This window comes from Chiroxiphia lanceolata, chromosome 6 (assembly GCF_009829145.1).
Source record: "Chiroxiphia lanceolata isolate bChiLan1 chromosome 6, bChiLan1.pri, whole genome shotgun sequence".
In the NCBI taxonomy this organism is placed as follows: domain Eukaryota; kingdom Metazoa; phylum Chordata; class Aves; order Passeriformes; family Pipridae; genus Chiroxiphia; species Chiroxiphia lanceolata.
The window spans coordinates 56,432,122-56,447,957 of NC_045642.1; the positions used below are offsets into that span (position 1 = coordinate 56,432,122).

General features: G+C 45.3%; 1 protein-coding gene across 6 annotated transcripts in view; it reads left to right on the forward strand.

Annotated features, from left to right (window-relative positions):
* Positions 1–13,980, forward strand: part of INF2 (inverted formin 2) — a 41,701-nt gene extending 27,721 nt beyond the window's left edge. For 4 of the 6 annotated variants that reach the window (XM_032691398.1, XM_032691397.1, XM_032691402.1 and 1 more), the window contains 13 exons: positions 86–188; positions 278–363; positions 912–1,012; positions 2,189–2,259; positions 2,370–2,477; positions 3,417–3,487; positions 4,137–4,257; positions 4,822–4,986; positions 5,356–5,458; positions 6,213–6,371; positions 7,369–8,142; positions 9,631–9,690; positions 12,726–13,980. In XM_032691398.1, the coding sequence (XP_032547289.1) occupies positions 86–188; positions 278–363; positions 912–1,012; positions 2,189–2,259; positions 2,370–2,477; positions 3,417–3,487; positions 4,137–4,257; positions 4,822–4,986; positions 5,356–5,458; positions 6,213–6,371; positions 7,369–8,142; positions 9,631–9,689 (1,921 nt within the window). In that variant the 3' untranslated portion in view covers position 9,690; positions 12,726–13,980. The remainder of the gene's footprint in view (positions 1–85; positions 189–277; positions 364–911; positions 1,013–2,188; positions 2,260–2,369; positions 2,478–3,416; positions 3,488–4,136; positions 4,258–4,821; positions 4,987–5,355; positions 5,459–6,212; positions 6,372–7,368; positions 8,143–9,630; positions 9,691–12,725) is intronic. The other 2 variants (XM_032691400.1, XM_032691401.1) reach the window with 2 other exon arrangements.
* Positions 13,981–15,836: the final 1,856 nt, after the last annotated feature.

Genomic DNA, 15,836 nt, shown 5'->3' on the forward strand with positions numbered 1-15,836 from the left:
GCACAGAGCGCTTGCACAGATAAAAGTTGTGGTAGTGGAAGAGTGATCTTTGGGTGATGGCTGCCTCTGCTCCTCCTTCCTGCAGCTCCAACGAAGAGGTGACTGCCATGATCCAGAACGGGGACCGGACCAAGTTCGACGTTGAAGTTCTGAAGCAGTTGCTGAAGCTGCTTCCTGAAAAGCATGAGGTCAGGAGGAAAATGGTACCCTTACCAAAGGTTCACAAAGCTGAACACAGAGTGCAGTCCTGCAGTCTTAATTCTTTATTTCCCATTAGATAGAAAACCTGAAGGCCTTCAAAGAAGAGAAATCAAAGCTAGCAAACGCAGATCAGTTTTATCTTCTCCTCCTTCAGATTCCCGGGTAAGGATGTTGGTCATGAACTTCAGCTCAATCTTTTTCTTGGTTTACCTCTGGGAAGTTTAGTTTTCTTTATAGGAGCCTCACAGACCAACACTGATGGGTATAACTGGTGGATTCCCTCTTCCACATTAGAGCTGTCCCTTTCCCTGTTAGCCTTAGGTGGAGGGCTATTCCTGCTCCAGCATCTCCTCTCCCTTTGAAGTAGCAGAAGCTGATCCAGACCCAAGGTCAGATCTGCTCGAGGAGGCTCCATAACTTACTGAAAGGCAGTGCCAAATGCAGTGCCAAGGAGGAGCCCCTCTTTCACACAGTGGTCAGTCTTCTCTTTGCTGATCACAGTGTGTTAGCAGAACCTACATCCCCACTGGCCCTCAGGGCGAGAGGCAGCCCTTCACCTCCCTCCACAAGCCACAGACACTGGTTTGACGTGGATGTGGTTGGCAGCAATGCTGTGGGCTGGCATGGACTTGCTGCTGGTGTGGGAAGAGGGCTGCTGTGGTGGCCAAGATCCCAGTTCCTTTACACTGTGAATCAATCTCCATCCTCAGCTATCAGCTGCGCATTGAGTGTATGCTGATCTGTGAAGAGACCACCGTCGTGCTGGACATGATTCAGCCCAAAGCTGAAGCCATCCGGAGAGCCTGCGAAGGTAAGTGACCTGAGCTTATTTCTGGATCTGATTTATGACAGGAAGCTTTAATCCCCACCCAAACTCCCCTGGAGCACTGCACTGTTAACCCCAAAACTGCCCTGGAGCTCTGCAATATTACTACCCAATCCCCAAAGAACTCCCCTATGGTCCATTCACTGGTTTGTTGCAGCACAAGGGTGCAGCCGTAGGTACCTCCAGTGATTGTCAAGGCCATTAACAGAACCAAAGATTATTTTCCCTTACCCTCAGCAATTTTCTCTGCTGCCAGAAAAGTTCACCCAAAAATTCCCCCAGAAAGTAGTGGTGCTTTAATATTTCCCTGCCTACAAATGGAACCAGAAGAATAAGCTTGTTATTTTGGGTTATAAAACTGCTGATGCTCAAATTTGGTGAGTACACGGGGAGATTAGGCAATAGGTTTGGGCTTCCTATGGCAGAAACCTCTGGTCCCACTCCACTGAGAGCAGGATGCTCTTCTTGGCACTGTCAAGTGTTACCTGTCCTACAGAGCCGGTTCTGCCAACTCCTGCTGTGGGTTTCTCCAGCTGGCATTACAGCTGCTTGCTGGGATAAATTGAAGCTCTCCCAAAAAGTGTCTTCCCAGCAGCCCAGTTGTCCTTTTGGAGCTGTTCTTGACTCAAAGCTGAGTGCTTCAGAAAGCACACCACTGCAGCACCCTGTCATAAGAGCGAGGACAGGGACTCTACCCTTCATGCCCAGATGATAATCACCTCCACCATGCAAGACCAAGAACAGGGTGAGAGTGTCTGATTTTAGCAGCTCGCAGATAAACACAGAGCTGTCAGAACTGGCTTTACTGCACAGCTGAATGAAGTAGGCATGATTAAATTTGCAGCCCAGTTACCCTCACCCACACTGGGGCACTTCCAAGGAAGGTGGTGAGTTGAAGCCTGTAAGCGAGGAGGGTCCAACTCCAGGTTATTTGCTGTTAGGAATGAGAGACCAGATTGAAGACAGAAACATAAGTCAACAGATGCTTGTACAACTTGTGGAATTGAATCTGTTTAAACCAGTTTCTCTGCAGGTTATGCCATTGGGCTGCAAAGCTGAAATACCAGATTTGATTTGGTGGAATTCAGAATCCCAATTTCAGTTTAGGAAACGTTCTGGTGTAACAGAGGCTTTTACTTAAAAGTCCTTTATGTTTTTCAGATCTTCTGACCAGTCATCGCCTGCCGCTCTTTTGTCAACTGATTCTCAAAGTTGGAAACTTCCTGAACTATGTAAGGGCTTATTTTGTCTTGCCCTCGCCCATTACACTCTGTAATTGATCTCCTTTAGGGTTGTAATTTGGGTGGACACGAGTTACATGTGCTTTCTTTCTCTCTTGTAGGGGAGTCACACAGGCGATGCCGATGGGTTTAAGATCAGCACTTTGCTCAAACTAACAGAAACCAAAGCAAACCAGACCCGCATTACGCTGCTCCACCACATTCTAGAGGTACCACTGCCAAGTCCTGCTCAATAGGGAAGAGGGAGGGTTTTATTATGGATGAACCATTTCTCCTACTCTACTTCCAGTTAATGCCACATGCTCATACTCATACCCTCCCTGGCTACCCACAGAGTGTCACAAGTCAGGAGTGTTTGAATCACTTTGGCTGGGGGAGGTTGCTTGTTGTCACTACTCAGGAATCTCCTTATTTTAAGACTCGCTCTGCTTCCCTCCATAATCTTTCCCTACAACGTCTGGAACTTCCTTTTTCATATTTGTGCAATCTGCACATCAGCAGCTGCAAGCCACAGAGCATGTGGCTACCAAAGCTGTCCTGGCTGCTCTGTACCCAATCAGCCTTTCTGCCTTTCCATGGCCTCTCCCTTTTCCACCAGATTATGCTTGAGCTTTTCATGCTATTTCCTAAGCCCCTGTGGCTTTCTTACTCCCTGCAATGCTGTTTTTACCTTTTTTCTGAATGCTCTGCTCTGCCACTTTCATTCATCAAGGTCCCTCTGTTCTGGTTATGCATGTTCAAGCACCACTTTAGCTGGCAGTAGCTTCAGCAAGGACAGCTGAGAAAGTAAAGAATGCAAATAAGATTCGAGGCCTTTTAGTACCCTCCTGAGACTGTAGGAAGTGTCAGACTGCATCAAAGTCCTGCCTCCTCCCATCCTCAGGAGTAGGTGTCTCAAAAAAGGGCAAAAGAAGAGCTTAGCTTTGCTTTGAACTATGAGTATTTCTCAGGGTTCAGTGTTCTTGTATGTTTTTATAGCCCAGAGAGATGCTTCTCCTCTCCAAATGTGCAAACTACAGACAGCTGGGCAGCAGCAGGTCATGGCACAGTCATCCTTCCTGGACACTTCTGGCCGTGTTTCTTCCCCCCAGCTTCCCCTCAGCTCCTACCACACAGCAAATAACTCTTCTTTCTCTCTTTCTCTTCAGGAAGTAGAAAACAGCCACAAGGACCTACTGGAACTGCCAAAGGATCTTGAATATGTTTCAAAAGCAGCAGGGTAAAATTGTGTGTCACTTCCTTTGAATTAAAAACAAAAATAAATTGCATGAACATCAACAATATACCAGAAATTAGGACACACACAGCTGGCATAGCATATTAACAAGATGGCATCTTATATAGTTTGAACCAAAAGATTTGGTTGATGAATGTTGAAAGCCCTTTAATATATACTCATTCTACTACAGCTGGCAACACTTAGGGCTGAAATTTGCAGAGCATTCAGTTAAAGCTGCCTTCCAGACCCTTCCAAAATATGCACTGCCTTTGTGGTGGCAGGAGCTTGTGAAGGTCAGCTACCCAGAAGCATTTCTGAAGTGCCTTTGGCCAGGGAAAGTGAGCTAATGCTGAGCACTCCAGGTGGATAACAGTGTTGTGAACAGGTGGACTTTTTTTGGCCTTCATCTATCCAATACACAAAGTTATAGGTAGACCTGGCAGCCTTTCCATAAGGTCTGTGGAAGGAAGCTGTTTTCCTCAAGCTTGGACTGTACAGAGAGTTCAGAGCTCAGGTTTCAGTTCAGTGAAGTGAAGTGAAGTGGTGGGAAGCAGAGGGACATCCAAACCATGACCTCAGACTTGACTACTCTTTGGTCAGCACAAGATGCTGGAGTGTCAACTAACGGTGGGGTTCTGTATGATTTCAGAATTAATCTTGATATTATACGCACGGAGTCCGGTACCAATTTAAAGAAGTTGCTGGAGCTTCAGCGGAAAGTCTTATCATCAAATGATGATGTGAAACAACAGTACGAGAAGCCAATCCAGGTCAGTAATGGAGCTCACTTAGGTCTCCCTCATTATGCACTCAGAACCTGTGCGTGGTACATTTGCAGCTGAGGAGGCTCATGAGAGGAGGGAAAATATTGCCACAAGACATGCTCTCAGATTTGGAAGTAGGCTGCAATGCCACACAAACCATTGTTGGGCATTTGCTAGCTCCACCCCAAAACTACATACCTTTGTTTAGGCCATTTCTTGAGGTGCATGCCCCAGCTGCTCTGTCCATGCTTTTGTGTAACTCCTCACTTTAAGTGATGTTCACCTGCTGTGGGGATCACCAGAGTAAAGCCCTTTGCTCAGGATTAAGCTCTGCATGGAGCTTTCCATGTCTTGCTCAGGCCAGCCCTTTAAACTGGCACAGGATGGTTGCCAGGAGCAAAGATCATCTGCAAATCTTCATTTCTTCCTACCTGCTTCCAACAAGCTCTGCTGCAGTTAAAAGCCAGGACCCAGAGTCCTACTCCAAGCTCTTTCATCCTTTCTCTGTAAGTGCACTTCACTCCTTGTCCTCTGGATGGTGTTTTACTGTGTGTATTTAATGCATTTCAGGATAGCATCGGTGCCTCCAAAAAGCTGGAAGAAGAATTTGAAACCATTGAAAGGAAGAGAGAAGAACTTGCAAATTATCTCTGTGAAGACCCAAGCAAATTGTCCTTAGAGGACATATTTAGCATCATGAAGACCTTCAGAGATCTCTTCATCCGAGCTCTGAAGGTTGGAATGATGCTGAGCATCCCTAGTACTGGCACATCCTCCACTCCAATAGGCAGGAATGAGATGGGCACTGGAATCTGGTGGGGGGAAGATGCTGGTTATGGGCTCCTCCTTTTGGCACTTGGCATGAGGCACCTAGTGAAGCGCTGTCTTAACCCTTCTCCACTGCATCCTCGTGCAGGGGTGGTTCTCCTGACCTTGCCCCTCTCACCCTCTTGGCAAGACAGCCCTTATTCCCAATGCCTGTTATATTTATTGCACAGGATAAGGCCAGAATTTTTCCTACTTCGTCTCTAGGTCTTCTTTCTCTTCATCAGCTTCTAGCAGACGTTTAGCCAACCTTCTCATGCCCCTGTTACCTCACTGCAGGAAAACAAGGACAGAAAGGAGCAAGCTGCCAAAGCAGAGAAGAGGAAAAAACAGCTGGAAGAGGAAGAGGGGAAGAGACAAAAGGGAGAAAATGGAAAAGTCAGTGAGTATCTGAAATGGCTTCAAAAAAGAGATATGGAGCCAAAGGAGCTCTTTGCTGGTCCTGTTTTAATGGACCAGTAGTGGCAATTTATTTTGTGGTTTTCCAGGTGCCAGCTGACTAAAGGCTTTTAGGTGTCTTAGAGCCATAGCTAAGAATTGACTTTCCGCAGTTGCAGCCGGGCAGAGAAGTTAATTTTAGGTTTGCTGACTGAACAGCAGAAGAAAAAAAACCACCACAAATTAAAACATTTCAGTTAACTTTTTCAGTTTCTAAACATAACTTTTGAATACCAAATCTAACAAGAAATTTGTCTTCTCCTCCAAAATCCTTGTACACACTTGAATAATTTCTCTTTATCACAAACTACTGATGTCCCACACTTATAACTTTCATCTCTGGATGAAAGCAAAAGACTGCAAAATATGATTGGAAGAAGCTGAGAGGATAGAAAAATCAAAAGTGTTTTCCCTCCAAAAAAAAAGTCCCCCACCAACATGGATAAGGAACAGGGCATATTTCAAGGTCGTAGCACAACAACAGCAGAGCTGGTACCACTGGTGCCAGCCTGTAGCACTGAAACTTTGGAGTAAATGCCTTTTCTTCAGCTAATACACACTGTTGTGGGGTCACTGAGCATGAGCTGCTCCCAGGCCTGATATTGGTGCTTCGCTCTTGCCCAGTGGTTGCTTGTACTGGGAAAGCAGTGCCCACCCCATGGGCAGATTTAACACTCATCTCTCTCTCTCTCTCCCAGTTAAGAAGGGTTTGGGGAAGCAGGACGAGGTGTGTGTCATCGATGCACTGCTAGCTGACATCAGGAAAGGCTTCACGCTGAGAAAGACAAAGAACAGGCACGAGTCGGATGCAATTCCTAAACCCTTGTCTGAGGAGAGCCCAGAGGAAAGCCAGTCTGGTAAGGGCACAGACCTGACTGTACTGCTGCTATTCATTCCCATCTGCCTCTGAGCCTGAGCCAAGCACGCACCAGCAAGAAGCCTCTGCGTTTGCATTTGGGGCATTTTATTTAAGAAAGCTTTGCAGACAGTGCTGAGAAGAGGAGCAGAGAGCCTTGAGCTGTTGCCAGACAGTTCTGTTCCAGTATTAGCAGGAAGCTGGAGCAGTATGGCCTTGCACTTGTGCTGATAAACCCTCTGAGATGCTTGACCCACGTGTCAGCCACAGCACCATGCTGATGGGGCACTGGTGTTATCCCCACACAAGTCCCCTCTGTGCTGTTGAGTCTCCGTAGCACAGTGTGTCACTGCCTTGGAGTCTGCTGCACCCCATCTTAGCCTATGCTTGGGAATCTGAAGAAGCCCTTAAGAAAAGATTAGAAACCCTATTTGCAGAAGCACCCAAGTTCTTCAGGTGCTTGTGAGGAGACAGCCTGTGTGTTTAGCTTTTTCTTTGGTCTCTTGACCTCGATGTTAGTGCACACTAGGTAAGTCCAAGGACATTGGTCTACCATAGAGCCCATTCCTAGACCTGTTCTGCAAGGGCAGGATTAGACTGGTTAATGGGCAGCTCTGAAGTCCTCACACAGCCAAGCCAACAGTCTGGTTCAGGACCTTGCAGGTTATCTCTTCCTGCCACAGACCTTCAGGCCTCCTTGCAGGTCCAGGAGCTTCCATGGAAATCAGTCAGTTGGCAGCAAAACACACCTGCTGAAAACAAAGCAGGGGCTTTGCTGAGCCGGAGCTTTGTAGTCCAGCCAGGGTGACCATGTGTGTATAAGGTGGGGAGAGGTACAGGGAGGATAAACTAGTGCTGCCTCTGCATAGCTGCTTTAGGGTCAGTGCTCCCTCTGCAGGCAGCTGCTCACCTGTAAGCTCTCCCAGTGGCAGAAGCATCTTGGTTGATCCCTGGTGCAACTCTGCAGCTGTGGCTGATTGCATGTTTTTTGTTTAAAGGAAAGAACATTAAGGATCCACAAGCAGCAGGGAAGCAGATCAATGATGAGACCAAACAAAACAAGGATGGTCATCCCTCAGAAAGCACTCCCACCTCAGCCACTGCCCTGACGGAGATGGGCGGAGGTGTTACAGATGCTTCAGCTTCAAACCAGGTGTTACCTAAAAACAACGCTGGAGGAAGTTTGCCGTTGGAGTCCCAGACCGAAAGCCCATCTGTGAGCTTGGTGGAAGCTGATGGGGCTGGTCAGCTCATGCCTGGCACTGGGATGGAGCAGACAGACAACTGGGCAAGCCTCCAGCCGAGCACAAAGGGCAGCTCCTTTGCCTTCTCTTTGGCTGACACGGGCTCAAGGATAAGCTTTGTGAGCAGCAGTTCAGCCACTGCTCTGAGAGACCAGCTCAGCTGGACTAATGGGTCCCTCTCAGAAGGCCAGGACAAGGAATGCCCAGCTGATGGCTCAGAGAGCTACAGGCTGGCACAGGAGCCAGAACCCCAGCTGAGCAAGACCAGGACAGACCCCAGCAGCGCTCAGTCTGCTCCCTGCAATGAGGCTCATCAGGCAGAGTCAAAAGAGATGACAAAAGAAAATGAAGACCCTGGTACAGACTCGCTGTTGGACACCTCTCAGGAGAAGTCCTTCTCAGAGGAGCCAGCCACTGACTCCTCTTGTTCAGCAACGCTTACCCCAGAGCAAACTCACACCGACAGGGAAAAGCAGAGGCCACCTGGGAAACGGAAGAAGAAGAAGAGGCACAGCAAAAGCTACTCAGGTAGCCTATGTCATAAATAGCCCTTGGGAGCTGACTTGAGTGTGGGAGCCCTCCTCATATATTTGTATATAGCTGTTCCTCCCCACTTCAAGGCCCAATGCCACCTGCCTCTAGAGCCACACTGTTTCACAGAGCTTATTATTTTTTTAAACCTGAAAAACCCAAGCATAGTTCATTCGCGTGACATTTATAAGTAGTTTATAAACGGGTAATGATGAATCAATAATTAAAAAGCCCATTACACATACACAGTAAGGATGGCAATAAGCACATCTGTCAAGTGTGCTAAAGACAGCTACCAGGCATGGTTATGTGCAAACAAGAGCTCCATTAGGCTCCAGAGCAGTGATTAAGAGCAGTTAATACTCGGTACTTAATCAGCGATCACCCCCTCTGAACTACTTATAAACACATAAAGGCAGCAACATCAGTGCTGCCATGGGGTTGTTTGGTTTTTCCCCTGCTAAGCCTCCTTGAAAGAGCACTTTGCCTGACAGCCTGCCCCAGGGGTACTTTAGGTAGCTCCTAAACATCAGGCCCTCAAACCATTACTGCAGGGTGAGGGGGAAAAGTCATTAAAAGTCATTAAAAAAGAGCATCTTGCTGATGCTTCTGCCCCCGAATTGGACTGCCCTGCTGGTGTCGGGAGAGGGTTTGGCTGCTGGAACCACACAAGTCTCCACCTCACAGCAGAAGTCCACAGCCAGTCCAAAAACTGGGAAGAATGTCCCAATCCTTTAGACTCCACCGAGCTGAAGCCACCTTTGGGTGGCTAATTAACCCCAAATTAGAGATGACTCATAGGGAAGACATGTGGGTCTGTCAGCCTTTAGAAAGATACAATATACTGTCTAAAACCTGTTTTCTGCAAGATCCTGGGGTCAAACAAATGGGCTGGAAAGTGGGAAAGTCTCTTTTTATCAACGTTTAATGTTTTTCCTTCCAAGGAAAGTGGAAGAGAAAGGAAAGGAGGGTTTGAGCATCCATTTCTGAGAAAGACAGCAAGGGTTGAGCAGCGACCACAGAGGGACTTACCCTTTTAATGCAGCATGCCCCAAGGCTGTAGTTATTTACCCTTCTAAACCTGCCTCTTTCCCCTAGTTAAAAACAAACCACACAAAAGAGAAGTGGTTTCCTAGAACAGTGGTTTCCAAACTTGCTTCCCAGGAGGCAGGAGCTGCAGCAATGGGAGCATCCCGTGCTCCCAGACCTGGTGATGTTTTCCTGACACCTGAAATTAGTACTTCTAGCTTAAGAACTGACCCCATCCTGCAAAAACTACAGGGTTCCCTGGGAATCCAGGGATGGCATCAGAGGGGCTGGAACCAGATGATCTTTAAGGTCCCTCGCAACACAAACCATTCAATGATTCCGTGTTCCTAGGAACGTCTCTGCTATTAGACAGTGTTTTCATCATAAAAAGTTCCCTGTTGTTACCTTTGCCTTGCCATGATCAGATATATTTAGTGTCTCTCTTTTGTTTAAAAGCAGAGGTTGAGAGTGATACTGGAGATAATAAAACAAAAAAAGGTTGTGTGACACAATGAGGTATGTAAACTCACAAAGGTGTTTTTGTGTGAACTAACCACAGCATTGGGACTTCACAGACCTAATCAGTATTCAGCATATCAGCTAAGCTTTTTGTCTTTGTGTCTAATCACAAATACATGTGAAATAAATTTGTTCCTCTGATTTTTACTCTCCAGGGTGTTGATCTTGCATTGAGTGGAGTCAGTGCTGACCTCCCTTCAACACAAGATCACAGCCCCCATGTTCATCCTCTGTGTCAGCAGCAGCCAAATTGCCTTTCCCTGCGAATAATTAAAAGTCTAGAATAATTATTCTAACCAAATAATCAAACTTCACATGATGAACAAAGTCCTTGCTTTGATCCCATTATTTTCTCAAAAACTGTAAAAATGCAATTTCAGTACCTACCTACAGCAAAGAATGGTTGGTTTGCTTGTGGGTAACCACTTTCTGTAACACCATTTAAATATGGGTGCCTGGAAAAGGGGATAAAACACTGGACTCAGGAACAAGTACTTGTTGGGGCAAGATACCAGCTCCCACTCAAAGCTAAATTCGACTCCAGAGTTGCACACAAGTTCCCTGCATCCTCCACTGATGCTGGCAACCTATGGTTGCCCCTCAAAAGCAGTTTCAGGATGAGACTCTCCTTTGCAAAACTTTGTCTGTTTTTACAGCAAGTGGAAAGAAAAGCAAGAAAAAGAAACAACCAAAACACCCACTGTACTGAAATTGCATAGTTACGCATTGCCCTTTCCGTGCTGATGAGCATCTCTTATGAACTAAATCAATATTGTCAAATTGCTCTTTGTCTCATTTCCTCAAAGGAATGTATTTATTCTCCAGCATGCCCAGTTCCCTGGGGCTGGGAGCCCAGCTGGGAGCCCTGCTCCTACACAGCCCATCAGCCCCAGCCCCTGGGATGGCAGAACAGAGGAATCTGTGCAGGATTTCCCCACAGGATTGCTTTTGTTCCTGCACCTGGATTATCATTTCTAGCAGAAGAAAATGGGATACGTGTTGGGTAGTTACAGTCCTGACTACTCCTGCCCTCCTCTTGGCCCTTTCTGTGCAGTACCACAGGATCACATTAAGTGGAAGTAGCTCTGTGGGTTTAAAAATCCTAAGGAAGATTTACTGCAGGAGCAGAAAATAGTAGCAGTGAAGCGTAAGTGGGAAGTACATCAGGACCAGTGGTCGTGCTGCACTGGGAGGGCAGCTGGAACTGTGAGTTAAGCTTATTAATACATATTACAATGAATATATTATATGTATTAATACATAATACAAATGATGTATCTTTTCTGGGGTTCCAGCATGCAGGCTTAAAAACGTAGTCTTTGAAAAATTAAAAAAAAAAAGAAAAAGAAGAAAAAAACACAGACAGCTTTGCTTTGTCCTTAAGAAGACATAGGAATGCAACACAGAGGAAGGCTTGGACAAACAGTGCCTTTATGAAGTGGCCAAGTGAGGCAGGAGTTTCAATGCATCCTTGGAATGCAGCGCCTGGCATCACACCAGGAGCATCTACATGGGCTTCAATGCCAAGAGGGCAGAGATGAGCTGCACCTTGAAATCTACAATTCTCTTTTTCCACTCCTTCTATCTTTATGTCACACAGCAAGGTCAGCAGGACCTTTGTCTTTGTCTCCCACCACAGTGCTTCCTCTCCCAAATGCAGATCAGGTCCATCCCTCTTCATATGACAGACTTAGCAAGCCTAGAGTGCTCCCATTCAATCTTTTTAACTAGGATGTTCCACCTGATTTTTTTTTTATTTTATTCTATGTTTTGGCCCAAGCACACATGATCTGTTCAGGTCACCACTAGTTCTCTTTTGGTACAGGGTATTGCAGGTATTGAGTTCTGGCCTTACTTTGACTATATCTTGTTATGCAGAAATTTCTGTGGTAATGTTGATGTTCCTTAAATGTCAGCTTTTTCACCCAAAGATTAGTATCCCACATTATCTTCATACTCCTGAAAGAAATGGTTTAGTTGGTTTTCCTCTGAAATCAATGTACAGGTGGGTATACTGTGTTTGTGTGCACACTGGTAACATCTGAACTCATTTCCAACCAAATTCAGAAAGAGCTGGAAGAAGGACCATTTAACAAAGGTGATAGTCAAACAGAAGAGGGACTGTAACAATGCCTGAAATCAGGAGAGCTGCTCTTTAAGTTTCCTTGCCTTAGACTCTAGAGAATTCCTACCGACAAATTGTCTGTTTGTGCAGCTTCCCTATTCCTCTCTTCCCATCTGTATGTTACTTGGAAAAGTTAGGAGAAAGAAAAGCCTTGAAAACATAAGTCCGTAAGCAACTGGGCTTTGGCAATTTCCCTGCTCACAAATCTACTTGATTTATTCCCTAGAAAATAAAAGAAAAACCAAACCGTGAGCACAGGCCAGCACTCAGAGACCACAGCTTGGTGAGGAGGGAGGGAAGGGGCAGAAGGGCAGCTATGACATGCACATGGCACAGCAGCACATTGACCCTTGCAAAGAGACAGAAGTGTTTGACAGTCAAGGTTTTTCTTTAATTCCAGAGGAACAAATGTTTCACCTCCCCTTCTGCAGACACAGTATTGTCTGTGGGCAGTTTTTAAATGGACCACGAGAATGTCGTCCAGCTAATGCTCATCCTCCTGTTTGGCCTTTGCCTCCATGTCTGCCATTAGAAATGGTATTCGGTTTGGTTATGGAGTAAGACAGGCTCTTAAAAGTGTCAGTGTGCTGCCCCAGCCTTCTGACAGTCCTGCTAAATCCTCTGGATTTAGTAAGTTCAGCGATTTAATATCTAGAAAGATATATGTTGTTGGACTGAACTAGCACCTAGCTTAAAAGCAAAGTTGCCCAAACTCTTGAGCATTAGGATTGGTTCGGAAACATGAGGTTTTTATTAAATACATAAAACTCTACCCGTTTTTAGGTTACCTGAAGAACAGATGAAACTGGTTTCCCTAGTAGTGCCCCATTAGATACACATGCATGCATGCAAAAACACACTTCTATTCATAGTTCCAAATAATTTGCATTTCCCCCTCCTCCTGCAGGTGTCACAGCAAGGCAGAAGGTATAAGAGGGACCAAGTGAACCACTCTCATGTCCCTGGAGTGCTGCCAGCTTGTCAGAAATGAGGTTCTGCATTGACGAAATGCCACCATGGACACCTTCTGCCCCACCTAGATGCACCACTTCTCCTCCTGCAGCCTTTCCCTCCCCTCCCGAGGACCTAAAGAGCCTCCTCAGAGACTTTGGACCCCTCAGCCCATGCCTTACACCAGGCATCTGGGAAATGGGGGACAGTTCTGCACATGGCAGCAGTGAAAGGGTCAGACCTGTCATCCACCATCCTGGAAGCCAAGTCTTTCAACCTGCTCTTAGGCCAAACTCTTCTTGAAATGACAGCTGAGTGTGGCCTAAGAATGGACTGCAGTGTTTAGCCCTCAGAGAAACGTTAAAAATAGCAGTGCCTCAACTAAATTAAGGCTATAAATTAAGCAGTGGCTGTACCACCACAGGTGGAAGTGTGTTAACTCCCTCCTCTCATCGCCCACTGACGATTTATATTGGATCAGGTCCAAGACCCAGATCAGAAAAATGTATTTTTACTCTCAGTCAGTTAAAGCAAGGGAAATCAGTTACAGGGAGGAAAAAAACCATAAAAGAAAAAAGATATATTTTAGTAGGCATATGGCCATATAAAGTGTCTGGTTCCTACATGATGCTTATGTGCAATTAAGTTGAAGCACGTCAGTAGTCTTAAGTAGTCTTGTCACACACACTGATGTGTCCATCAACTTTTGGAGAACCAGGGGCCTAGTTTCTCTTATTAAAGCAACAGGAAGATGTTTTCCAGAGTGCTCTGCCAGACACATTTTCAGCTTATCCCTTAGTAAATCTCTGGGTTTGACTTCTGTTGTCAGCTGCTTGCACTCAAGAGTCTATGTCCAAATTGCAGAACGTTTTGAGTCATGTTACTTTGGCTTTAAAACTGAGACTGTGCAGTATTGTGTTTTCAAAATACAGAGCTTTATTTCTCAAGTTTTGTAATAACACTGTATCATAGTTTTGTACATATCTGTCCATTTTAAATGATCTATGTTTGTTGAACTATAGTGTAATACTGTGCTGAAACATGAATCAAGTGGAAGAGCTCGGTACATTTCAGAACTATTCTTTTATATTGCAACTCACTGTGGCTAGACTAATGTGCAGGCTTTGCTCAATAGGACTCGTAATGTCCTTGTAACGCTGGAAACTTAAAAATGAAACCAAGAATTAAATGACTGATTTGCTTTAACCAAAGCATCGCTATGAGCATATTGAGAATTGGTCAACAAAAGCAGAGATGAATTGGGAGCAGACACATGGGCAGATTCAGTGCAGGAGAACCTGCAGAGCAGCACAGCCCCATTGCAGCAGAAAACCCACTCCTGCTGGCAGAAACAGGCATACTCCCACCGTTCCCTGCAGAACCATGGCACTCACTCCAGGTTTGACTTGCAAGACTGTCTCCATCACATTTACAGGTTTCCACTTTTTTCCCCTCTTTTCCAGTCTTAGAGCACATCACCCAAGCATCATCCTTTTGCTCTTCAGTCTAGCTCCTCTGCTCTCAGACTAGACCCCAGGCTACAGAAATCTGAGTATGAAATGCATTTTCCCAGCAGCTTTGCAACCTCCAGGTTTCCAGCAAGAGCCTGCAGCCCAGGCTAGCAGTGCACAGCCAGCCTCCTCCTCACCACCCCACTGGTTTATCAACAGGAACAACATCATTTGGAGATGCAGGACTGGGGAACAAACAGGTTTTTGTGTAACAAACATGTTTTTTAGTCTATGTACAGGTTTTCTGTGTTACCTAGGGAACCTTGCCTGCTGATGACCCACAAGCTGCTTGCCTCAGATGCTGCAGCATGTGTCCATTTCTCCACCTGGATCTTTCAGCTTCCCCCACCCATTTCCACTCAGAGAGAGCAACTCATTTCCACAGCCAGAGTTTTTATTGCTCTGTCTTCTTACCTTGGCCTTCAGAGAGAAAGTGTTTGGCATTATTTTCCCACTCCCTTTAAGAGTTTACAGAGAAATGGGTAATTTTGAGCCACTGGAGGCTCTTTGTTCTACAGTCATCTGTGAAAACTATATTAAATTATCTATTCAGTCACATCCCAATAAGCAGACTCAAGCACAGTATTTATAATTTATTACTCCAGAGCAGCTCTGCTTCCATTACAGTGGTTATTTAAGAAAAGCAGGGGAACAGAATCAGAGCAGGCCAAAGACTGATGCTCAACTGAGATGTGCAGTTTTACTCCATTTGTGAGCTTGAAATAAAGCTCATAATCCTGAAGATTTTTCAGTGGTTGCAAGGCCAAATTAATTGCCCATAAAAGAAAAAATCACTCATAGCTACTTTAACAGGACTGTGGTCATTTAAGCCAACAGTGAGTTTGGACCTCAAAAAAGAATTCTTGTGGTATATTACAGCAACTGAAAATGGACTCCAGTACATAAACCAGGCTGTGACCACCACAAGCTTCTTGCTGCCAAATAAATGCATATTCCTTAATCAAGGATTGGCTATGTGATAAAATGAAAGTATGAGAGGAATCAGCAAAAGTCTTTTCCAAATATTTGACATCAAAAATGAGATATGTTTAATGAGATGGATTTTCAGTGTTAGTTTTTGGGGACTTTTGGTTGTTCGTTTGTTTTTTTTTATTTCAATACTGAAAATATTTCAAAGTTTAGAATAAAATAAGTACTTGATGAGTTTCCTTTCTCTGGTGGGGATGGAGAAGACCTGTGATTCACAAGAATTTGTACATCTAAGTCCTGTATTTCCCACATAGGATACAAAACACCTAAGCATACAAAACACCTAAGGATGTAGTTCTTCTATATACTTAGTAATAATTACCAATTGTTTTGCTCTTCTGCCAGCTCACTCAGTGCTCTCAGGTGGATCCCACCCAGACCCATAGACCTGTGAGTGTCTAAGTGGTGCAGCAGGTCACTAACTACTTACTCCTGGATTGCAGGGGTCTGTTCTGCTCTCTGTTCCTGTCTACCTGATTGGCCTGAAGATAACCAGTCTTACTGTTAAAGACTGAGGCAAAGAAGGCATTGAGTACTTCAGCATTTTCCTCATCCATGGTGACAGT